The following is a 27,121-nucleotide window of genomic DNA, read 5'->3' as shown; positions in this document are numbered from 1 at the left end:
TGTCCATTTTATAACTAGGTTGTTTGTATTTTCATTATCAGATCTGAGCAATTCTCTTTTCTACCCTAGGTACCAGTTCCTTATTGGATAGATATTTTGCAAATACTTTCTCCCACTCTGTATCTTGCCAGTTCCTTTCTTCAGTGGTACATTTTAGTGATGAGATGTAATTTATTGATGTTTCTTTAATGGTTATTGTTTTCTTTGTTCTAAGAAATCTTTGCAAAAAAAAAAGAAAAGAAATCTTTGCATACCCCTAAATCATCATAATATTTTACATGTTATGGAGAGAAGGCTGCCCCTGTCACTTCTCTAAGACCAGAAGCTGATTTTCAAAATGCACAAGTTTGAACTAAAATAGCCAAACAAATAAGGTCTGAAGGTTAATTCAGTCATAAATCTTTGATTTACTATCAGGTGACACTAGGGGTAAAGAACCTGACTGCCAGTGCAAGAGATATAAGAGACTTCAGTTCGATTCCTAGGTCGGGAAGATCCCCTGGAGAAGGGCGTGGCAATCCACTCCAGTATTCTTGCCTGGAGAATCCCATGGACAGAGGAGCCTGCTGGGCTACAGCCCATAGGGTCGCAAAGAGTCGGACACAATTAAAGGGACTTAGCACATGCATGCACATATACACATTCTCTTTGTTATTCAGGCAAGTGACTATTACTGTAGTACCAAAAATTGTCAAGTAGTCCCAACAATTTAGCAAAGAATAGACAAATATTCTGTGGCAGGGAATACTTGAAAATTCAAGCAGCTGGTATTTGGTTGGGAGATTCAATGGATAACAAGGCCCCTACTATGATAATGAATATGAAGGAGATAAATTTAAGTTTTCAAGGAGAAACAAGATTGTAGACTGATAGCTTGACCGGAGCTATTGTACTGGCTTAACCAAGGGTAGTTAGCTGGAAATTTGGGCTCTGGAAAAAGGATAGAGGGAATTCTGATTCAGAAAGAAACAGTAGAGCAAGTCAGTAAATTTGTCTCCATCCTGTTTAGATTATCAGTGAGAACAAAGATAGAAGTAGTTTAGGAGTCCAGTTTGGTCAGTTATATCACCCCTTTGACTGGAAACCCTTTGGTCTGGGATTGCATCAGAGTAAAATCTTTATCCATAAACATCAGAGACTTGAGGTGGGGCAGACAGAAAATGTGGACTAAGGATCAGCCTTTCAAACAAACCAGCAAAGCTATATTTGAAAGCTTTTTAGAGCATTTCCTAAATGTGACTCAAACCATTTAGAAAATCAGGCTTGTGGATTATTTATCTTGAGTTCAATTAGTTAAATAGCATAAGGAACTTCTTGAAATCATCAAGGTGGCCCAACAAAGTGCAGTCTGTAAATATGACACATGTAATTGTATGACACAAAATTAAAAAGCTCTAGTAGAAATAAAACAGCAGTAGTAAAATGAATGTGGCAGAGGGAAAGTCATGAGTGTAATTGATATCTTGATCACTAAACAAGGTAACTACTGATATTTTTTAAGAAAAATCCATTTCAGGTAAGTGGATCTGCTGACCTTTTTTCATTTTTTCTTATTGTGAAATGTCCATCCAAAGAGAGCCAAAATAGCTGAGCAAATAATGAGGATGACAGTGGGAATTAGCCCAGTGTGTCGTTAACATAACATGTACTCAGAAATACCAAGGACACAGCAATTTTCATGCCAGCTACTCAAACTGATCTTAATAAATTCTCAAATGCACTGACATAGCTTTATGGCATTTATTATCTTATTTTAAAGCACTGTTGTTCATGGGTTGAGTACAAGCCTGTGTGCATGCATGCTCAGTCGCTTAGTTGTATCTGACTCTTTGCAACCCCATGGACTGTAGCCCGCCAGGCTCCTCTGTCCATGGGATTATCCAGGCAAGAATACTGGAGTGGGTTGCCATATTCTACTTCTGGGAATCTTCCAGACCCAAGGATCGATTGAACCCGGGTCTCCTGCATTTGAGAGGAAGATTCTTTACCACTGCGCCACCTGGAAATCATGAGTATTAGAGTACATGGTAATTCTGTACAGCTGACTCCCAGGCTATATCTGTAGCAGGATTAGTACCCTGAGTTTAGGATAATGAATGCAAAACTCAATGATTTTTCCTTTTAATTAGAGAATTTCAGATTTTGCTCTAGGCTACTCACCATTTTCCCTTTAGAATAGCTGCTACTACTGCTAAGTCACTTCAGTCGTGTCTGATGCTGTGCGACCCCATAGATGGCAGCCCACCAGGCTCCCCCGTCCCTGGGATTCTCCAGGCAAGAACACTGGAGTGGGTTGCCATTTCCTTCTCCAGTGCATGAAAGGGAAAAGTGAAAGTGAAGTAGCTCAGTCGTGTCCGACTCTTAGCGACCCCGTGGACTGCAGCCTACCAGGCTCCTCTATCCATGGGATTTTCCAGGCAAGAGTACTGGCGTGGGATGCCACTGCATTCTCCGCTTAGAATAGCTACCTGTTTTAAAAGGGATTTTTCACTGGTATGATCAATAATTGAACTTCATGGTAGTGTTGTGCAAAGATCTCTGAACTTTGAAGTCAGGAAGGTTTGATAACAGTTCCAGGTTGAAGAACACTTTTCTGTACCTTGTCCCAGCAAACACTTAATACACACAATGTTCAGGTGTTTAAAAAGGCTTTTTCTCACATCTACCTAATATACCTCTCCTACCCCAATGCCTCCCCTCAATTACCTCCCTCATATTACCCTGGTTTACTTCTTTCATAGCATGGATCACTCTCTAATAGTAACTGTCTTATTTATTTCCTTATTTACTTCCCTGCATTAGAACCTTAGCCCTAAGAGGGCAGAGACCCTTCCTGTTTTATCTACTATTATAACCTCAACAGCTTCTAGCAAATGGTAGATGTCAATAAGTAATTGTCAAATCAACTAATACATAATTTAAGCCACTTCTGTTTCAGATCCAGAAATATTTTGTTCAATCTCAAACTCTTAAGTTTCACTAGTAAAGCTAATAAAGCAGCCACATGAAGTTACAAATACATAGTATAGTACTAGACTTACTTTTGGGCTTCCCTGATAACTCAGTTGGTAAAGAATCCACCTGCGATGCAGGAGGCCCAGGTTCATTTCCTGGGTCAGGAAGATCTCCTGCAGAAAGGATAGGCTACCCACTCCAGTGTTGGGCTTTCCTTGTGGTTCAGCTGGTAAAGAATCTGCCTGCAATGTGGGAGACCTGGGTTTGATCCCTGAGTTGGGAATATTCCCTGCAGAAGGAAAAGAGTACCCACTCTAGTAGAGTCGGACACGACTGAGTGACTTTCACTTTCAAACTTATTTTAAACATCACATAGTACTAGACTTATTTTAAATAACACTACTTAGAAGTCTGTAATGTAAAAAAAAAAAAAAAAAGAAGTCTGTAACGTTATATCCAGAAATGTTCATTCAGTTCCCAGAGTTCTCAAGATAGGATGGATAAAGAAGACGTAGTCTCTTCCTAGATGACTATAACAATGTACAGTTTAATAATGAATGAGAAAGAGTGGAGAAGCAAAGAAGCAAAGTGGAAGAAGTCTTATAGAATGTATATCCTAGAACTGTACACCTGAGAGATACTTTCAGAGCCAAGCATACTCAGCATTAGGTGGATATCCTCATTTTCTGTTCAATGATAATAAAATTGTTGAGGCTTATTGCCAAATATAAAGAAAAAGGAATTAAATTTCTTCCGCATGGCACTGGACAAGAGGATGAAACTAAGACTGGTATAAACACATTAAAATTTTTGCTCAGTTAGCTGCTCCAACAATTAAAGTTCTACAAGTGTCATCAGCTGGTCTAGTAAGAGCTGGAAATAGGATGGAGTTACGCTTTCCAAAAATATTTTTGAGAAGATTTAGTTGTCAGTTTGTGAGTCAGATTGGATGACCTTTTAAGTTGTTCCCAATAAGATCTATTTTAATTTGTATTATCATCGAAGTGTATTCAAATCATATAATTGTTTAAAAGCACCTTCTATGTCAGTTTCTGGAAACAAAAAGATAAATAGGTCACAATCTGGTATTAGAACATAGAGCTTAATCTCCACCATGTGATCTCTGCTTGTTCACACATATAGGTCAGGTTCATGACTCAGCTGCTTGGTTTAACCAGCTATTTGCAGAACGATGGGTCACCGTGACTATCGTGCACAAATCAGTTTGTTTCTTTGTTGGTCTCTCCAATGATAGCTCCAAGGTACACAGTGGAACTGGCATGTGGCTTTGGAGCCACAGTCCTCCTGGTGGTGATTCTCATTGTTATTTACCATGTTTACTGGCTGGAGATGGTCTTATTTTACCGGGCTCATTTTGGAACAGATGAAACCATTTTAGGTGAGTAATGAAAATTTCATGTATATCTCCCAACTGCCATCTTAAGAAAACATATTGGCTTGATAAAACCTGGATTAATTGGAAGATATAATCAGACTAACTTTGGTTTTAGCCCTTACTATTGAAAATCTTTCTAATGCATATTATTCTGATTTCTTGGGTCAATATATGATTTAGTCTAGATTGGCAGTATCCAAATAGAAATACAATATGAACCACATATGTAATTTAATATTGTTCTAGTGGTCACATAAGGAAAAAGAAAATAAAAGTGAAAATAATTTTAATAATTATGTTATCTAATATATTCAAAAACTATCATTTTAGCTTGTAATTTAATATTATGTTAATGAGATATTTTAGTCTTAGTTTTGGTACTAAAAAATCTTCAAAGTTCAGCATGTATTGTGTTTTACACTTGCAGCATAGCTCCATTCAGACCAAATACATTTCAAGTGCTTAATAGCCACTTGTGGATTGTGGTTATTGTACTAGAGAGTGCATGTCCACACTTTGTACTCACAGGTTATCTGTGTACCAGAAGAATCACATGGGAGCTTACTAAAAGGAGCATCTAAAGGCTAGCCCCTATTATGAATCAGCATCTACATTTCAACCGTATCCCAAAATGATTCGTGTACACATTATAGTTTAAGAAACACTGTTTTAGTGCCTCTATGCCAGGTGACAAGAATGAAACATTTAATTACCAATTCTAATACCCATCCCATAAAGTCTCATTGAGTGGCTTGTAGAAGAGACAGGCACCTGTATTTTTAACAAGAGATGATTTTTATAATTAGGCAACTGGGAGAAAAACTGGTTCATCAAATCTAAGCATATTTTAATTGTAGGTATTTTCAGGTATACATGATTTAGACATTTCTCAAGGTTTTGCTCAATTTATTATTCTTATATATTAGTGAGTGACATACGAGGGCAGGAATTAGAAATGTTCTGCATGGTATTTTTGCCAGCATCTATGACTGAGTAACTATTTGCTTCCTGATTCCATAAGTTCATAGTTGAATGAGCCAAACCTCACTCATTCTCCACTATAAAATCTGAACTCAGTGAGACAAGAGTAGAAGACACATCAGATAAAATTTGCAATTACACCTTAAAATAGTCATTTTGCCTGGAGACCTGTCACAGGTGGGGAATCACACTGAAATCTGTCAGCTAATTCACATGTGTAAAAAATGAAAATGTCTAATATCCAAAAGTTTGATTTAAGAAAAAATACAGTACTATTGAGAAACTTTCCTAATTTATATTGGATCTGTGTTTTGTGTCTTTTATGAAATTTTTGCTAGATGGAAAGGAATATGATATTTATGTATCCTATGCAAGGAATGCTGAAGAAGAAGAATTTGTATTACTGACCCTCCGTGGAGTCTTGGAGAATGAATTTGGATACAAGCTGTGCATCTTTGATCGAGACAGTCTGCCTGGGGGAAGTAGGTATTTCAGATGGGTACAGGTGATGCTACACTGAAAGGCAGAGTAGACCTGAAGCTTCAGGTCACACGTAAGAGTCATGGCACAGTTCTATGTTGACATCTTTGGACATTTAAATGTCCAATTCATTTTGTAATAGATAGAGACTCTCTAGGAATAAATATGGTCTTCCCAGATGTCTCAGTGGTAAAGAATCGGCCTGCCAACGCAGGAAACACAGGAGATGTGGGTTCTATCCCTGGCTTGGAAAGATGCCATAGGTAAGGAATGCCAATCCACTCCAGTATTCTTACCTGAGAAGTCCCATGGATAAAGGATCTTGGCAGGGTACAGTCCATGGGTCACAAAGAATCAGACATGACTTAGCAACTAAACAACAACAACAGGAATAATTCTACATTGTAAGATGTAGATTATTCAAGTGCAGTTTATGGTTTTAAAATATTTCCCCAGTAAGCTTTAAAAACAATGTCAGAAAAGTGCAGATGCAGAGTGCATTGGAGCTCTGCTAAGAGCCATAGCTTTACACATTTTGTTTACTCGCATTTAGATTTTTAGAAGGTTTAACTAATTTGCCTAGAATTTTTTCATAAAAAGTGAGTTTAAAACATTTGTATACAGATGAGATTTACTCGATTTTGCAAAAAGTGAGGTGCAGAAGAAAGTGCATGGAATCCTCCATTATATTACTTACTGATAGTAATTAGAATATTTTCCTTCCTTTTTTTCATTCTTGTTTTCTCGCAAACCAGTGCTGCTCAAATCTCCTCTTTCCTTGTGTCTTTTCTTCCTTCATATCAAATTACACATTTGAAATGAGTTTAACATTTTACAAAGGCCAGTATATCCTAATAGGTATAAAAAGATTGAAATGCTGAATGATTTAAAATAAAATGTACCTCTAATTTTCAGATCCAGACAGTAACACATAAAGTGATGCTACATTCAAGTCTCTTTTGTAAATGCATAACAGCACTCATAAACCCACTGTTAAACTCTGTACTGTTAAAATGCATTAATATCTCTAATCTTTACAACAAACTAATTTATTTTCTTCCCCTAAATCCTGTTTACATTAATCACTTGGTATATTTCTTAGTTATATTGATAATTTGAGAGAAAGAATAGACATTAATTTTTATGCTTATTTTGAATTAGTGGGATCACTTTATGTCCAAAATCATCATCCGAAAGTCCATCATGCTTCCCTTCTGTAGGAGATATCTCTTTCAGCATAATTTTGCCAGAAAATGCTGACTTGACTATATAGATAAAGGACAAATCCCACTCATTTTGAAGCTTAAAATCTTAAATAATTTATTCATCTAATTATTCATCCAAAAGTCATTCAACTGATATTTACTACTGTCTGAACAGTTATGTGAAGATACACAGTATAACAACAATGTAAGACTCCAGCAGGGATTGATAGTTCTTTGAAGAATTCAAGTTCTTTATAATTACTCTTGCATTTTGCTTTTGATGACTGATTTTTGTGGTCTTTTGCATTCTCCCTGCTGCTTTTACTCAGTCCTCTTTCCCTCTAGGTCTCTTTCCCTGCTTACACACAGTCAATCAGCAACAGTGCTTGGAGTGGACAATTACTTATTCCTAGATTTTCCTCTAGGCTGCACATGCTATTTTAATTTCAACTCTCTCCCCATTGCCTCTGTACCTGTGAAGATTAAAGGGCAAAATGACTGCTCGGGGGAGTGGGGAGTATGGTAAACCTTGAGATGGCTTTGCACAACACTGGTGCGTTCCCTGGAGTTGCCTTCCATCTGAACCCCAGGGAAAGGATTATTCAGTCCTTGATAAGCAACCTCGAGGAGATGGATTATTCCCAAGAATTTAGTGACAGGAACTAATCAGAACCCTTGACAACAGAATAAAATTATACAGCATTTCCATTTTCCCCTGCTGCTGCTTCTTTTTCGACCTGAAGAAACCATTTGCTTGCCAGTGAAGGCACACGCATCAGCTAGCAGCTGCTGAAACACATGGCTTCTTAGTAATGATAGGAGTTTAAGGAGAAAGATTCAGGGACTAATTTAGACTCCAGAGCAGAGCAGAATAGAAAGCTGAGCTGAGAATGTGATTCCAGTCAAAATACCATTCAACTGGCTAGATTTTCTTAAGTTCCTATTCCAGTGATATAGAATAGTGTGTGTCTGGGAGGTGCCTGACAGTAGAGAGGGACTACCAAAAAATGAGTGTTTTACTCTTGCTGTTCTGTGTTAGTGAAAAGGGAATTTCTATGATTTAGCACTATAATGTATTTTTGTAATACTCACAGGCAGTAGAGAGTTAATACCTGGGTATCTTTGGGGAGAAAGGGCTCAAGACCTGATTTTGCTGGGCCAAAATATACCACACAGTTTGAAGAAATTGATTTCAGTACTACCCACACATTCTTCATGTCCCAAGTGATGCTTCTGAAGACCAAGGTCATAGGAATACATTTTGGCTTTATGCTTGTTTGGAATTCCTTCAGGGTTGGAATATGTGCATTCAGTTTCTATTCTCCCTGAAGAGAGGGACATTTTCTGAAGAGAGCAATTGGTCTAAGGATTAAATGTTGTTAATCAAAGTTTCACCCCAATTCTCAAACTATTATGCTAATTTCTTTTCACTTGCTCCTCAAGCCCCATACTTTGAGGGAGTTCTTGGCCATCGCTAATGCCCATGGTGTTTTCTTTCCCAGTTGTCACAGATGAGACCTTGAGCTTCATTCAGAAAAGCAGACGCCTCCTGGTTGTCCTAAGCCCCAACTACGTGCTCCAGGGAACCCAAGCCCTCCTGGAGCTCAAGGCTGGCCTAGAAAACATGGCCTCTCGAGGCAGCATCAACGTCATTTTAGTGCAGTACAAAGCTGTGAAGGAAACGAAGGTGAAAGAGTTGAAGAGGGCTAAGACGGTGCTCACGGTCATTAAATGGAAAGGGGAGAAATCCAAGTATCCACAGGGCAGGTTCTGGAAGCAGCTGCAGGTGGCCATGCCAGTGAAGAAAAGCCCCAGGTGGTCTAGAAGTTGCGAGCAGGGTCTCACTTATTCATCCTTGAAAAATGTATGAAAGAGCCAGTGAATGATGGATGAAAAGATCCAGCAATACTCCAAGAAAGAAGGATTCCCCTGCTTTATTCCCAGTGTGTTGTTCATGGACAGAAACAAATTCTGTGGAAGCCTCCCCATAGAGATAAATTCAGGGTTACTGTAGAAGAGCTGTTCTGCTTCCTCAGGCAATACCAAGGCTTAGAATGATCGTGCCACCACTGGTTGCCAGTGCCTGAGGTCACTCCGTTTTTTGCAAGAATTGGTGATGCAAAATTCCCTTCTGCATCCTCCATTCCTGTTCCTGTTCATATCTATTCATTCACTCTCACTCTCTCTCTTTTTTTTTTGGAGTAATCTTAATATTATGAGGAAGCCTTTGTTATTGATTTAAAGAACCCTTATAGATGAGTCATCTGTTAACAAGGTAATGACCTTGTTAATACTTAAGAGTTTCAAGTATAATTTTCTTTTCTTTTTATTCATCCCTTAAAAGACAATCAGGGCCTAAAGTTATCTTTGCTAAGGAAAATTAACTCTTTTGCTCATCCTACTATACTAGACACTCTCACAGCAAGACCAACACCATTTATGATGTTATAAAGCAGGGTGACTGTAAACGTTCCTTATGATTGGCTTAAAGGGCTTTCCCACATTGTGTCCTGTCATCTCCCCCCACCACCCCATGCACTCTATCTCAGGTAGTTGGTTATCATATTTGTCAGCTTGAAAACTATGAAATAATATTTTATTACAGTAAACTGCCAATTATCTGTAGGTTGACCCATATCCATCACTCCATCTCCCTACCTCCTGCATTTTGGGTCAGTCATTCAGAGCATGCAGGTGGCTCCGCACATGATTCATTGGAGAGGAAGCTTCTCTTACTGGTGCTAATATTGAGTAAAAGAAGAGCAAAAAGCTTTCAAGGGCATTTTCTGTCTTATAAGAAAAGCACAGAACAGGGTGTTTGTCAATTTGTCTTTTAATCTTAGCTTTGCTAATGTGAATATTAGGAAAATAATTTCTCTTTACTTGTTTCTGTCTCCCCGTTGTAAAGTGTTAAAGTTAGACTTAGGGACCTTGAGAGTGCTTTTAGCATTAATACTCTAAAAGTATTAACTGGACCCTGAGTAGTTTTCATATTTGATTCACTGATAAGTTAATAACACTCACTTCAAACAAGTTAGACTGAAAAGTCACTGTCAACTAAACATGTTTTAGTTTGTATAAGTAAAACTTTACTGTTCTTAAGACTTGGAAAAGTAAAAACTAAGTCCAGGGTTTACAGAGTGGTGAATATCTATGTTACATATAGATTTTTAAAAAATATATATGTATATACACACAAAATTATATATATATATTGCATATATACACATGAATTACATATACACACACATACATACATGAATTTTATATATATACACACACACTACACACACATATATGTATATATATCCACATATGACTTTAAATAGCCATTGGCACAATATTACAAAGTACTGGAACTCTTATCCAGTTTTTAAATTATGTTTTTTACTGTAATATTTTTATGTCACTGTTTTCTGCACATTAATAATATTTGTGAATTTACAGCTCCCAGAGTAGTTGTTGTTAACTTCTGCCCTCCCTAAATTAGTAACAATAACTTACTCCTGCCACAGTTGATCTGGGTGCAGTGGGGTCTGTTTTGCACAGAGCTTCCATGGTCACTGCTAAGCACTAGCCTGCCCTCTAGCATTAATTGACCATCTACTATATTCTGAGCACACATACTTAGAAATTATGTTAATCTTAGTGCTCAACTCTTGGAGAGATAAATCTCTATTGGACTTTTAAGTAAGAAAGGAAAAGAAAATAAAAATACCTATAAATGAGCCTGGGTGTCCTATGAAAAATAATAATTCATAATTTAAGGAAATTCTTATCTTAGTAGTATGAATGTTGATAAACTATTCTAAACTTATCTCCTATATTTGTGTCCTTCTGATTACTAAAGTCTATTTAAGAAATCATTTTTCTATGGAGGAGTTTTTATTTTAAATAAAACAAAAGCTTCATGAATCATTGACTATAAAACTATGGTATGGGGGTCATCTTGGATCTAATGTTTTTAGCTTTGTTAATGCTTTTCATCATTACAAAGCACAATTACTCCTTCTATTAACCCTTTCATCACAAGACCAGAGGAGAACTGACCCCAGATAAGATTTGAATTTCAATTCAGGAATGAGCTTTAGGTAGATGAGGGACAGCCCCATTATCAAGGGGCCATTCTCTTGCCAATGCAGCATCTTTTTGCACTTTTGGATTTCATATTTATGCTAAATGATGTTTGGTACCCCTAGAAACTTCTAGATAACTTTTGTTCTATTTACATTACTGTATTTGCTACTGAACGTTTTCAAATGCTAAAAATCTAAAGCAACTCAAATCAAAATGATATCTCATCCTAAGACAATTTTGTTTCAAGAGTTCTTTTTTGTTTGTTTGTTTTATGATCCAGAAGATGCCCAGTACAGAATATTTGAGAGAGAAGGAGAAACATACATTGGAGAGCAAGGAGAAATCACTCTCTAATATTAAAAACTAAAGTATCCAATGTTTAAAAAGAAATCTCAAAGGTTTTAGATATATGGTATAAAGACCTTCTGCACCCAATTAAACAAACAAACAAACAAAAAGACATGATATATAGAGTGTCCAATTACATAATCCTATAAAATAATTTAATTTTTTCTGCAATGTAGTTTGGATGATTCCCTAGTATTCTAATAAACAAGTACTCCATTGTATTGGGGAACAAAAGTTTCACTCCACTTGTTAATTATCTATTTTCTTTCCATAGGTTTTTCATATTTTAAGACTATCTTTTTTATTTTATCCATAAATGTTTGTATTTTCCATTTTCCATTTGATTTGTAAATTTGTTTATTTTAAAAATAAACCATTTATTTTCACCATTGAATTTTATTTTGTGCATGTGTTTTATGTATTTTTCATGTTTGGGCATAAGAAATGAGAATAAAAAGAATGATACACTTAGAAAAAGAAATGTTTTAAGGGACATTAGTTTTCTCTTTCTGATAAAAATCTGAAAAAAACTGGGAACTTCAGCTCAACATTTTCTTTACCTCTGAGTAAAAGAGTTCCTTAAGCACAATGGATTGACCTAATATACCAGACATCTGTGTGTGTCTGTGTGTGCATGTGCACACGTGAATGGATGTGGAGAGAAAGAGGCAAAGGGAGAGGATGAGATGGAGGAAAAGATGAGGAATAGAGACAAAGAGAGAATAAAGAAAGGCAGAGAGAAAGAAGAGAGTTTTAAAATAGAGACACACTATTTCTTTTTGTTCAACTTGAAACTTGGACAGTTAACAGTAATAGCTTACCTTTTATAGGTTTTCAACTCAAAAGCAGTTGCCTTAAAAAAGATCAACTAACAATGCCTTGGCTTTAGTTAACAGGTGATCATTTGAATCAGATATTCATTTCTATTTCAAACAAATCAGTGATAAATATTTGAAAAGACATTTTCTTTTGAGTTAATATTAAGTCTGTAGTAAAAGGGAGCTTTCTTGCTTTTTTAAATAAATCTTATTTATTCCAAGAATATTTATTGGGCCTCTATAACTTAACTGGTTTGCTTAGTAAAAATTTTCCTCCAAAAAATTTCCCTGTTTCAAACTAGTCTCCAAAGAGTAGACTTAGGATCAATGCATGGAAGTTACAAAAAAAGCAATCCTTACTCATTTAAGAAACAACTTTAAAACAGAGTTGGAACATAATGTATATCACTGTCTTTGGAGATATAAGCACCCAGGTGATGCAGAGGTAAGGAATCCTCCTGCCAATGCAAGAGATGCAGGTTCAATCCCTGGGTCAGGAAGATTGCCTAGAGAAGGAAATGACAACCTACTCCAGCCTATTTTTGCCTGGAAAATTTCATGGACAGAGGAGGCTGGCAGACTATACTCCATTGTGTTGCAAAGAGCTGGACACAACTGAGTGAACAACAACTGAGGTTATTAGGTCTTTGACACAAGTAACCATGAAATACAACAGGAGACGCATTCAGCAACTTATCTATTTCTCTGTTTCTACTCAAGGGATATGAAGTATTCTTAGCAATGGGCTAACTAAATATTCCAATAGTATATTATCCACTTTTATTTTAAACTGAATACACAGAATTTTAAAACTTTGAATCCACAGTTTAAGTTAATCCTCTAAAGTTCCCATTAGGGGTTGATTTGGAATCAATATTAGTCTATACCTTATTTTAATATTGTGCTCAGTAAACATTGAATAATAATAATTTAATCAAGGTGATTAATTCAGAAGCATAACATGCAGTAGACATTGACCTATAGGTATTGATAAATTGTCCAGCAACCCTACAAATGTGTTCTCATTATATGCATTTTATAGATAGATGAATTCCAACTTTAAAGATACTAAAATAAATGATTATTTTATTAAGATAAATGGAGAAACCAGTATTTGAATTCAGATTCGTCTTTCAAATTAGATGCCCCCATTTTTTAAAATCTGTGCTTCAAGTTTTAAGAGAGAGAGAGGTTTAATACACTCTCATATATCAATAATCCAGCTAAAGAACAAAATTACAGTCCTAGTTTTGTTTTAGTTTTCTTTCTACTCCCAAGTTAATACCAAGGATATTGTAACTTTTATAGGCAAGATTATTCTAGAGTAGTGAAGAGTTCTAGATCAGAAACTGTCACTCCAAACCCAATTTATTACCACACACAAAAAACTGGCCTTATCAATCTATAGCCACACCTCAGGTTTTCTTCTTCTTTTTTTTTGAGCCAAACAGAATAAACAACCTAATTTAAGATGCCCCCTCCAAATAATAGTCATCATTAAAAAAATTATAATTAACATCCTCAAATATGAAATTTAACAGCACGGAAGATATTAATATAGGCCATAAAGGAGGCGGTTTCCTTCAAAGTATTATATGAAGAGGCCGAAGTATAGACCAACTCTTATCTGAAAACTATCTTCTAATCTATTCCTCAATGTCTGGAATTCCACCATTCATATTTATTTATTTTATTTTTTTTGCATTACCCTCTCTAAAAGGCAAATCCTCGACTTTCAAGTGGATTACCAAAATTAAAAACAAATTAAAAAAAAAACCCATAGGTTTTAAAGACAATTTTTTAGAGGGTCTAAGACAATGTTTTATTTTCAACAATGGTACCCCCTTTGGACAGAACAAACATTTTCCTAAAGTGACTATTTAGAAATGAACCATACACACAGTTACACACCTCCTCCCTACACACATGCAATTTGAGTGCCCGAGTTCCTTTTGTTGAAAAATTATCCATGTTATCTTAGGGTTATATCATATTCATCATGATACAGGAGAAACAGTAGACTTCCTAAACTTGCATCCTCGGTTTTATGAAAGGTAGAAACATAAGATTCTGAATAAGATAGGAAAGAAAAAGGAGTTACCAAGACACACAGATACACACACACACAAACAGGCTTTGAAGAAAAGTGATTGAAGCAAAAAGATAAGATTGAAGCAAAAAGTCACTAAAATACTTTGTGCTCTTGATAAAGCCAGTCACAAGTTCTTAAACACTGAGCACATCTCTTTTGGTTTTCCTTCAAATTCATGTTAAATTCAACAGTTGGAAAGAAAGAATATGGTCGAGAGCAAAGCTCCTTCATTGTCTGTCAAATTCATCATCCAATTCACTGCAAACTTTCAGCTTGTCTTCACAGACTGAGAAGTTTCTCCCTCAGTGCTTCACTCCTGGCCTGAAAAGCATAGGTGCTCAATCTCGTGGTCTGTTCACAGCGTGTGTTTTCAGAGTTGTCAACAGCTGCAATTTACAAGTTTGGAATTTCCTTCAGAAAATCTGTTTAAGCTCCTAAATCTCACAATGAGTTTAGCATGGAGTTTATCTCAAGAAGCTTTTGTTAGGTTTTGCCCAAATTCACCACAAAAACTATTGGAATTGAATGCTTGGTGAGAAGTCTAATTGGCTGATTTTTACCAGTTATTGTTGTCATTGTTGTTGCCTCTTTAATTGTTACTCAGACCAATTCTTGACATACAGAGAAAAAGAAAGGGAATTTTGGTTGACATCACAGTCAATACTATGAACTCTCTGATATGTCCAAAAATTTTAAGTATCAAGAGCTATAACTGTGTGGATCCTAGGAGCTAGTAATGCCCTGTAGATCTTTGCTGATAAGACTGTGTCTGGAGCATTATGTTCAGTCCTGTTCATGATAATACCCTTAGGTGACATATATATATATACGTAAACTGAATTGTATTAAGAAAAAAAATCAATAAAAAAAGGGAAGAGACTTGTTACCAATTCATATGGAGAATAAGATATAAAATTCATGAAGTTATTTAATCTAGAGATGAGGAAAAGAATACAATGAGATCACAATAATTATGAAATACTTAAAGTATTTTAAAATGTTAGATCTAAGACCACTAAAGTACAAGGAAACAACTTTTCAAAACGAGAAATTATTTACAAGTAGAGCTGAAATTAGCTGCTTTTAGAGGTGGTTACCTCCTCATCCTTGAAGGTAGCAGACACTGTAACAATAAGAATAGTGTAAATGAGATTCCTTACTGGGGTAGATTATTTAACACTTCGATCTTGTATTCTCAAGTGTTCATTGCCTGTCCTCCCTAAGACTGTCAACAATGAACTGAAACTTGTATGTTTTCACTAGGCATTGTCCTATCTTTCATTTTCCTATAGATACAGTGGAAGCAGTTTTTGACTTCATTCAAAGGAGCCGGAGGATGATTGTTGTGCTGAGCCCAGATTATGTGACAGAAAAGAGCATCAGCATGCTAGAGTTCAAACTGGGTGTCATGTGCCAGAACTCCATTGCCACCAAGCTCATTGTGGTTGAGTATCGTCCCCTTGAGCAGCCACACCCAAGCATCCTACAGCTGAAGGAGTCTGTATCTTTTGTGAGCTGGAAGGGAGAAAAGTCCAAACATTCTGGCTCTAAATTCTGGAAGGCCTTGAGACTGGCTCTTCCACTGAGAAGTCTGAGTGCCAGCTCTGGCTGGAATGAGAGCTGCTCTTCCCAGTCTGACATCAGTCTGGACCACGTTCAAAGGAGGAAAAGTCGTTTGAAAGAGCCCCCAGAACTCCAGAGCTCAGGGAGAGCTGCAGGCGCTTCTCCGGGCCCAGACACGATGTCCAAGCACAGAGGGAAGCCCTCTGCAGCCTGCCGGTGCTGTGTCACCTACTGTGAAGGAGAGAGTCAGCTTAGGAGCAAGAGCCGGGCAGAGATCCATACCCAGCCCCAGTGGGAGACACACCTCTGTAAGCCTGTTCCCCAAGAGTCAGAAACTCAATGGATACAAAATGGCACCAGATTGGAACCCCCTGCTCCCCAGATTTCAGCCCTTGCTCTTCACCATTTCACGGATTTATCCAATAACAATGACTTTTATATCCTATAATTACTGTGTGGTGGGTGGTGGCTGCTATTTCTACCAGCCCATTATGTGTCATGAACCTATGGGAATAATTGACATTTTTATCATCTAATGGACTATCAGGTTGTGTCCCCTTTATTGATTTTTAAAAACTATTTATTTCTAGGAGACAAAAGACCTGAAGGACCTGAATCCAGATTTATTGCCTCTAATGGTCTCAGAAGAGCACACTCTTCTTGGGCCCTAGAAGGTCAGTATGTGCAAGTTGCCTAAAGTTTGATCCTCTCTCTTACCCCATGGTTTTAAACAGAGCAAAGAATTTCAGTGTTTCCTTTGAGTTTGTTGACCAACCTCATACTATAAGTCAGTCAGGTGTACTTGGGCTATGACACTTAACAGGGTATGTACATCTCGAGGGAGCATCATGGAAAGAAGTCAGTTTCAATTTTGGTGGAAGCTGTAGGAACAGGCTCAATGGGAAACCTACAGAACATTTTCCCAGGAAGAACCAAGTACTCCCACACAGGGATACATAGTGTTCTGTCTCACTGTAAACTAGTGTTCTCTAAACTGCCTAAAGTTGTTAGCATCAATAAAGTTATATTTTTATGTGATTTCATTTGTACTAACAAATTTTTACCTCTCTCTTTCCCTTCTACTTTTTTATGGCTTTTACATTCATATCTGAAGACTATTCTCTCTAAGGAATTTGAGATTTGGTTTGGGTACTAGGAAAGCTGAGATGTGTCTTTAGTTTCTTTCTAGGAATGATCTAGGAAAGGGCCAAAAGAGAATGAGAAAATGTCTCAAAGGAAATGAAGAGCTATACAAAAATATCCTTATAATTTTAGAAATGACAGCTGAAAAATTCAGTATGGTTAGGGGTTAGGGTAGAGTTTGGTCCATCAATCCCTTCTTCTCATTTGGGATTCTGAGGATAGTCATTCAAGTGCCTACAAGGGTCAAAATGTAAGAAAAAGGAGAAAAGAGGGCCACATATAAGAATAATACAATGTTTTTCCTCTAGTACTCATGTGTATATGGACATAGATAGAGATAAATATCTCTTTAAATATTTTAATACAATCATAAAAGGCACATAGCATTTGATTTCCAAGTCAGGGAGAAAATAGAGATAATTAAGCCTGGAGGTGAAGTATATATTTCTTTTAAAAGGACTATCCTTCACTCTGTTTCATTTGATTCCTGTCAATGATTAAGCCCCAGTGTTGAAAGACTGTCATTTTTCAAATGAATCTCAAAGTCCAGATTTTTAAGTAATCTGTCAATTATGAAACAACTTTAAAAAAAAAGAAACAACCTAAACACATGAGCACATATTCACCCAAAGGGCCACTAATTTGTAATTTCAGAGCTAAAGTATTCACTCAAAAAGCATGTGTCGAATGGGTATCCAAATAACCCTGGTGATATTGAGACTGAAGAACACAGACTGGCCCTAAGGAAATAATGGAAAACATTTATTCCCTCCCCAAACTGAAGACATCCAGACACTCAGAATAGGGCTGAACTGACCCAACACTCCATTAAGGAGAAAAAGCTGGAAATAGCGTGTCTTCCATCTAGTCTGGTAAAGGGTCCCTGCATGGTGGTTTTACTGTAAGAAAATTAGAAGCACAATCTACTGCTTATGAACAGGAGCAAAGTAAAAGGAGGCAAAGGTGGTACCAGACATTAGCACTCACTTCAGCACACAAACATGACTCCTTATGAGCTATGGCCCAGTGCACGTCAGCCTTTCTCAGTTTTTAATAATGAACGAGGGCCGGAGAAAGAAACCAGAGTTTTCATCCCACTCCTCCCCTTGGAAAGAAATATAGAACTCTGTTGAAACAAGAAGCGATTAGATCCTTTTCATGCAGAAATAAGATGAGGGAATAGGGCTCTCCAGAGTAAATAGGACTCAACAAGAAACTTACAGTTAGGAAAGGACAGGCCACCCCACCTGAACACCCAGCAGTAAATGACAGTGTGCAACTCATGTTCTACATTGCAGGCCTTCTTAAAGAGATTAATCCATTCTTGATGTATGTTCAGGAATCTTCACTTGGAAGACAGATGGTAGTTTCTCTCTAAATCTGTTAAATAGTGGCTAATGTAAGTTGCTCCAAATCCCAAGTAGAGAGAGAATGCTGTTATCTGTAATCAGTCTTATTCCTTATTAGCACAGTGTTTCAAACCATAAAATATGTTTGGGAAAACTGATAGATTACTTTTGTCATTTATAAATTATTTCCTAAGTGAAGAAAATAATTGAAAAGACTAGTGGCAGAGGCATGAAAAATTAAACATGAACTCTTACTATGAATGTGTAGCTGGATAATCTCAAAAGCTCAGTTTTGGTCAGTATCAATATCCATTGACAATATAAGCACAATGTAACCAATAAAATGTTATGATTTTTGGCATATAGCCAAAATCTAAAAGATGTTCGGACAGATCATAGACCATACTTGTACTGTATGGAGAAAAGCAAGGAGGTTATATGATTATTTCCTGACCCAACACGGTACACTTGAATGTAGTGTTCAGTACAAGACATTTCAGTGGGGTGAATAAGGAGAAAAATATTTCCTCATGGGTCATGCAGATTCCTGACTCAATTGATATGGCTGTAGGTTAAATGGATTTCACTTACACAGGAATATTTCCTTTTCAGGAATAAGTTTCAAGTTAAGTAGAGATAAATATGAGACCCGCTTCTCTCCTATTTTACCATGGGCTCTAAGGGTCTCCATCTCCTGTGAGCTAAAACAGAGATAATATTATTAAACTTATTGGACTTTGTGAGTATTAAATTGTATAACTCATGTAGGTTCATATCACAGTGTCTGGCACATTGTAAGTGCTCAATAATTGTTGGCCAATTTTATATCCATAGTGAAACCACTCCATTTGCATAATTATTTATGGCTTACAAATTGATTTTATTACATCATTTTTTAACACAAAAGCAGTACAGAACAGGAACATATTATCCAGATTAAGTGACTTTCCTAATGACACTCAATCAATTAGCAAGAGTTGGGCTTCTAATCTGGGCTTCTGACCACTGACCCAGTGCTGATTGTAGGACTACTCTTGTAAGACTCAAGTGGAAGTATTCCTCTTACAAAGCCACCTAATTAGAACTATTTAACTTGAACTGTTATACATTCCAATCAAAAAGGCAGTTAATATTAACCCATACACAGCAAATTAAATGTCATATCAAGTATGTGGTGTGACAACTGACCTTCTCATATTATGGTTTCTATAATTTCACTTTAAAATATTATAACATTTAAGTATTAAAAAGTAGAATAATTTTGTTTTTTAGAATCTATGATCGTATTATAATTTTCTCCCCAAATAGATAATTTGTATTTTTCTTTATGGAAAATAAAAATATGTTCACTGTTCATCTTGAAAATAGAATATAATATTTTAGGAACTATCATTTACACCATGAGTTACAAGTACTTTTTCTTATAATTAGTAAAATCTCTGGTAATAATATATTTACTTCCTGTGTGAAGATCTGAGGTGGTTAGTAAACTAATGTTACTAAACTAATGTTTTTGAAAAAGTTATGAATAATAAATTGAACTAATCATAAAGATGTGTGCAGAAGGACAAACAATCCCTATGGCACTTCTTTCAAACCTTTGTGTCTAAAAATTGTTTGGAGAAGGGCATCTTACAGGTGAAGATCTCAGGTGAAGCCCCTACTCCAGAGAGACTGGTTTATTAAGTACTGGACATTGTCTAGGCCCTTGATAATCAAATAAAGTATTCTATGCATCAAACAACTACCTATGATAATTCTTTCAAACCCCATCATATTTTTATACTACTCAGGCTATAAAAGGAGATAGCCTCTATTAGAGTCTACTCTAAAGTTCCTTAAAGTGTATTCCTAGATACATCCACATGAGAGTCAATTTTGGTTTCATATTAAAATGCATATTTCTTGATCCTATGCAATATGAGGATCTCTTGAGTGGAGCAGATTTGCACTCAGAATAAACTTCCCAGGTGATTCTGATTTACAAAAAAGCTTAAGAAACAGTAATTTTTATCTCTCTTTAACACCTCTTTTACCCTTGTAGGCTCTGATTTTCTCCAGCCAAGGAGGACTACGAATCATCCTTTTAATAAGCTATAGGTGTTTACAGGCTATAGATGAAAATATAGGGCAAGTTTAACCCTTAGAGTTGCCTCAGCACGAGGAGACATTTGAATAAATGAGTAGCTAATGGAATATATTTCTAATGTACAAAACATCAAACACTGACATTTGGAATCTGATAGGATTGCTGTAGCTTATAATATATAATTATCAGAATCACATAAGCAATGCTGTGCTAACAAATAACCTCAACATTTTAGTAGCTTCATATAACAAGACATTTCTTATATATGCTACTTGTCCAGGCATAAAGGCTTACTTTCTTTAGCATTGCAACCTGAAATGTGTGGCAGCCTGTTATTCTATATTTCAGACTAATTATCATACTTGGTACTTTCTTAATTCATTGGCCAGAACTAGCTACACATACTGATCTAGTCATAGAGAAGGCTGGAAAATGCAGTCTTCCTGTGTTCCTGGAAAGAAGAATGAAATAGAGCTTGGAAAACACATAACATTATCTGTGTCTAAGAATGGGATACTGAGATTGCCTGAAGAGCCAAGAGACCTACAAACTGAGATATGTCACATACTTTGGTAATGAAGGAATAAAAGGACTTTGCTGCCAACACCCTACCTCAGGTTGCCAACCTGTCAAGTCAGATTGCTGTTGGAGAAAAACAAAAAAAAACAACAGTGTACAGAAAAGTGTAGACCTTGCATTTAAACGTTCCCCAAAGAAAAATTACTGAAGAAATGCACAATAAATATAGCTTCTAATTAAGGGGAAGCATTCTTAAAAATTGAAAAATTTTAAGTTTCTGTATTTGGTTAATTTCCATTCAGTTAGTTCTCTAAGAATGTGATGCTCAAACTATCTGCCAATGAGCCATTTCATTTTTGAATATTCAGGAACCCTCAGAAGAATTAAAGACATTTAGAACACAGCAGAGCATGTAACACAGTCATTAGAAAGCATCACTTATTCATTTATCTGAAAAGCTAAATAGGGAATTCAAGCTGAACATGTTAAAGCTCAGATGAAGGAAGAGACTAATGCTAATGTGTACTTTATGAAGTCTACTATTATCTAGGCATCTGCTCTATGATTTGGATTCTCTGTACTAAAATCTGAATGTTTATATGACTCTTCTAATATCGTGAAATAGCATTTTATCATAAAAAAGTGCTATTTTGGGAGTGGTAAAGATTGATGCTTAAGAAACTTTTTTCCTACATTTAAACGTAGTTGGTTTTAGGCTTCCTGGGTGGCTCCCTGGTAAAGCATCTGTAATCAGGAGCCATGGGTTCGATTCCTGGGTCAGGAAGATCCCTTGGAGAAGGAAATCACAACCCACTCCAGTATTCTTGCCTGGGAAATCCCATGGACAGAGTAGTCTGGTGGGCTACAGTCCATGGAATCACAAGACTCGGACATTAATCAGTGACTAAACCACTACCACCATACTTGGCTTACAATGTTTTGTTAATTTCTGCTGTACACTGAAGTGATTGTTATACATGTATAGGTGTGTGTGTGTATATGTATATATATACATATATATACATATATATATATATATATATAATTTGGTTATATGTTATAATATTGAACAAAGAAGAGGTTTTATGCCCTAGTGAGGTGAGGACACTATTGACACATTCCAAATCTTCAGAGAATAATTTACAAGTTTTTTATTTGGGACAACTTAAAAACACTTAAAAATATTTAAATGGAAAGAATGTTCTTTGAAATGGGTGCATGGAAAGGAAGCAAAAAGATTCAAAATAAACTGAACTCAGATCATGAGCTATTTTTATCCTACTTCAGGTAATAAGACCATTAACACTCTATTGCCATATTGAAAAAAAAAACCTCAAGATACAATCTTTGATGTATTTTTCATTTAAGACACAAAGGTATACATAACAACTTACTGCTTTTCTATTGTCTAAAACTGTGTCATATGCTTGTGAATAATTTATAATTTGGGCTTCCCTGGGAGTTCAGTCAGTAAAGAATCTGCCTGCAGTGCAGGAGACATACGTTTGAATCCCCATGTCAGGAAGACCCCCCGGAGAAGGAAATGGCAACCCACTCCAGTAATCTTGCATGGGAAATCCCATGGACAAAGGAGCCTAATGGGTCACAGTCCATGGGATCACAAGAGTGGGATATAACTGAAGCAACTGGGCACCAAGCACAATTTGTAATTTGGTGTCATATTTTGAAACATACCTTGGACAATGGTTCTTAACCAGAATTGAACATCTTTTTAAAAACTGAGCTTACTCCAGACTGATACATCTACCAAAATGATTTATACACACACACACACACACACACACACACATATATATATATATATATATAAAATCTTGTAAAGGATAACTGCCTCAAGTTGTCCGTACAATATTTGCAAATATTTCAATGAAAAATCAATAGTGACATATTACAAATTTGGCGTAAAGAGGTTAAAAAATCCTGATACACTAGACAATTTTTTCCCTTAAAATGAAAAACTTAAAACTCATTCCCACATATTAAGACTTGAGTCTTTTATTCTTATATCTTAAAATGAAATTATATAATATATGAGGAAAACCAATGCAGATGATAACATTATAAAAATCACCAATGTAATTACTTAAGTGCATAGACAAAGAAGGCCAGAACATGTGATCTGTCATCTAGAACAGGAAAGTGTTGAAGGTGTAGTAACTTGGCTATAAGCAAAACAATTTGATGACTTTTAAGAAGTGTCAGGAGAAAAAAAAAGAATAAATGAACCCATTCATTTTTTCACAAACCCCAGTAATAAAAAAGGGACAGATGATATATAAAATTCCCCAAATATCATACTTGAAAGCTAAAATGTGGAGTGGATGTCAGGTATTAAGGAATAAAGTTGAATGGTTACTTCCATCATATGGGCTCTTGATATAGTGGAAAAAATACTAGATAGGAGTCAGAAGACCTGAATTGGAGTAACAACTCTCCTATAAACTGTGTGATTTTCAAGCAAACACTTTTGCTCTCATGTTTTTAATTTCCTCATATATAAAATAAGAGCAATATAATATTTACCTCATTGGATTGTCATAAAGGTAAACTTATATAATAAATGTGAAGCTGTAAAATGTGGAAACTATTTACTTGGGCTTCCCAGATGGTGTTAGTGGTAAAGAACCCCTCTACCAATGCAGGAGAAGTAAGAGATGTGGGTTCAGTCCCTGAGTTGGGAAGATTCTGTGGAGGAGGGCATGGCAACCAATTCCAGTACTCTTGCCTGGAAAATTCCATGAACAGAGGAGCCTTGGTGGGCTACAGACCATCGGGTTGCATAGAGTCAGACATGGCTGAAGTGACTAAGCACAGCACATGTGCTTGATAGTGGGATGAAGATGACAATGATATTATAGAAGAAAGTTGAGCAAATGAAGAGGTCCAAATGAAGCTCCTTAGTCTACTAAATTCTGGGGTACTTACCACAGTACATAGAGTAATTATAATCTTTCATACCTAAAAGTTAGAGAATAGACAATACAATTTCATATGACTCTAAACACTGAAGATTACAAAAAAAAAATCAATTTCTGAAAAAGTAAGAAGTAAAAAAATAGCTCTATTTGTTTTGCATTGCCATATAATGAATTCCCCATAGAAGCTTGAAACAACACCTACTGATTACATCTCTTTGTGGGTTAGGAATTTGGGAGAGGCTTAGCTGGGTGGTTCCTAATCAGAGTTACTCCTAAGGTTACTGTCAGAGTGTGTCCAGGGCTGTGGTCATCTGTAGGCTTCACTGAGGATAAAGGATCCACTTCCAAGTGCAGGCACATGGGTGTTTGTAGGAGGCCTCAGTCCCTTGCCATATAGACCTCCCTGTAGGGTCGTAGGGTGACTTAGTATCCATATGCCACATCAGCTGGCTTACACCAGAGGAAGAGATTCCAGAGAGAGAGGCAGAGAGAGTCTCAGTATCATCTATGACCCAGTCTCCAAAGTGATGTATCATTATCTCTACAATAGTCTATTGGTTAGAAACGAGTCCCAACGTCCAGCCCAAACTCAAGAAGAGGGGAATTTAGCTCTTGAAGGCAGGATCAAAGAATCTGTCAACATATTTTAGAGCCAGTCCTGTAACATAGAAAAAAACTTTTTCAGTTGAATAAATTGAAGTTCAGAAAAGGAAAGTGATTGGTCATTAGCCTTCCTAACTTCATCCCTAAGCCAATAAGCTAACCCGCTGGCACCACAACTCAAATGAGAGCTAACTAACTTGTTCTGGCTAGGACATTTCTTCCGTTTAGTGAAAGACTGTAAGCCAGAGAAGAATGATATCATCTGTAGTCCTGGTATCTCTGTCTTTCTTTCTGTTTCTGTCTCTCGATCTCTCTCTTCTTTCTCTCTTTTCCTTCCCCTCCCCTCTTTCTGTTCTACTCCACAAAGAAGCAAGCAGACTCTGAAAACTGCAGATGGATGAGGTAAGTGGAGCTGGTTAGCCATATTCTTGGTCTGGAGTTGAGTCCAAAAATAGAACTTTTATTCTGGGCTTGCTTCTAAAGAGATCGAAAGTGACAGTTTATTTCAAAAAGCAGCTGCTGCAAAAGGAAGGATGAGTAGGTAATTGCTCTCTTTGAAGTAACCCAGGTTCTAGTCTTAGCTCTGAACTGAAATGATTATATATTAATAATCAAGTCATTGATCCCCTGTATCTCATACTTCTAAGCCCCCCAACCCCATAAATGGATGGAGTTGGACTAGACATTTTATGCTTCTTTGGTTTACTTTGTCATTGTTTAGTCACTCAGTCGTGCCCGACTCTTTACAACCCCATAGAGTGTAGCCCACCAGACTCCTCTGTCAATGGAATTTCTCAGGCAAGAATACTAGAGTGGGTTGCCATTTCCTTCTCCTGAGGATCTTCCCTATCTAGGGATCAAACCCACATCTCCTGCATTGCAGGTGGATTCTTTACCACGGAGTCACTGGGAAGCCCTTGGTTTATATAGTAATGCTTAAATAACCCCCTTCTCTCTCACATACATATACACCAGCATCCAAGTCTAGTTATAATTGGAAGAATATTTAAAAGGTACAAGTTTTCTTCTCAAGGAATCATGAACTGTGCTTTATTTAGACCTAATTCCTCTAACATGCATTCCTCACTTGTAAAGCTAAACAGCTTACTTCTTTCTGTTCTCCCTTATCTGTTTTCTGTCACTGCCTGGTACCAGTAGCTTTGAGAAGATACATTAAGTTTATATGGAGCCTCCTCATAGTTCAACTCTGATGCCTCCAATTTCTCTAAACTGATTTTAATGTCAAATTCCAAGGTCACCACTTTGTAAATTAGATTGAAAAAAAAAGTTACCGTCTTGCTTCCTAACAGCTTTATACTCTTGTCTTTTACCCAAAGAAATTCCAAGTGACCTTATTATTGTGATATATGTTCATATATTTCACCATGCCAAAAAATAAATGGAGACTACTTCTGAAACTACACAGTATATAAACAGTAACATCTATGGAGTTAGAAGATCTGAGTTCTAATTCACACTATAATTCTTTTACTATGAGACCCTGAGCAAAGCACCAACTATGTCATAGTTTCCCCATCAATACAATTCAAGCATCATGATGTGGTTCTAACTCAGATATTCTAGAAGCTGGTATAATAATGAAGCAAGACTTTTCTCTTTGTTTCAAGGTATAATCCATGATTCCTTCTGAGCTGTAATCCAAAGTCAGATGTCTAAGGAACTGATTCATCATAAGTACATTAAATGCTAGTTGAGTTGCACAAGATGAAAACAGATCTGAGATCTCTCTTCCCCTCTCAACCTGAGTCAATTGTTCATCAACACTTGTTCATCTATTTCCCAAAAGTCTTTCAAAATTTTTCTCTTTTCCCCAGGAATTCTAAGAATTTGAGCTACATACAGACCAAGTACTCTTTTCTGAACATGCCATGGATTTTCATGCTCTATATACCTTTGCTAATGTTACTTCTGTTGGAATGCCTGCTCTTTTCCTCCCCCATGTAAGAGAGTTCACACAACACAATGCTTCAACTTCAGCTCAAATGTTTTTAAACCTATGAAATTCCCAGATAGAGTTGGATATTCCTGCTCTGTGACCGTATTGTTCATAAGACTTCTGTTACTGAATGATACTTTATTGTATTTCTCTTTCACCTACTATCCTCTAAGTGTCTGTGGACAGAAACTATCTATTGAATCTCTAATTTAATTTAACAACAAAATGAGAACATAACATTTTCCATTCATGTTTTGTTAAATAAATTAATTATGACCAGTATCACTGAGTACAAAGTAATAAAGCCATGCCTCTTTCTTACTTCCATCTCCACTCCATTACAGATGCAGTGTTCTATAAAAGATAGCATTTTAGGATTTTGTTCATCACTTGTAAGATGAATTTCAATATTGGAATCCTGGGGGTCCCAACACCACATCCAACTTCATTAAATCTTGCCCTTGGCATTGCTTGATGACAGATGACCCATGACCTAGTATGGGTGAGAAGAGGCCCAGCTGCACCATGCCTGTCCTGGTTGCCACCCCTACATTAAGGACTCCTGTCCCTGTTTCACACTATCTGCAGTCACAGCTGATGCTGGAAT

At 36.6% G+C, this 27,121-nt stretch overlaps 1 protein-coding gene across 5 annotated transcripts in view; it reads left to right on the top strand.

The window, feature by feature from the left end:
* IL1RAP (interleukin 1 receptor accessory protein) overlaps positions 1-26,741 on the top strand; it is a 154,874-nt gene extending 128,133 nt beyond the window's left edge. For 2 of the 5 annotated variants that reach the window (XM_019958152.2, XM_070790090.1), the window contains exons 9-11: positions 4,211-4,354; positions 5,671-5,814; positions 15,645-16,953. In XM_019958152.2, the coding sequence (XP_019813711.1) occupies positions 4,211-4,354; positions 5,671-5,814; positions 15,645-16,363 (1,007 nt within the window). In that variant the 3' untranslated portion in view covers positions 16,364-16,953. Of the gene's footprint in view, positions 1-4,210; positions 4,355-5,670; positions 5,815-8,519; positions 11,837-15,644; positions 16,954-26,392 lie in introns of those variants that run through there. The other 3 variants (XR_011566744.1, XR_011566736.1, XM_019958147.2) reach the window with 3 other exon arrangements.
* Positions 26,742-27,121: the final 380 nt, after the last annotated feature.

This window comes from Bos indicus, chromosome 1 (assembly GCF_029378745.1).
Source record: "Bos indicus isolate NIAB-ARS_2022 breed Sahiwal x Tharparkar chromosome 1, NIAB-ARS_B.indTharparkar_mat_pri_1.0, whole genome shotgun sequence".
NCBI classification, from domain to species: Eukaryota; Metazoa; Chordata; class Mammalia; order Artiodactyla; family Bovidae; genus Bos; species Bos indicus.
Note: the sequence above shows the minus strand (reverse complement) of the source record. Positions and strands in the feature narration are given on the sequence as shown.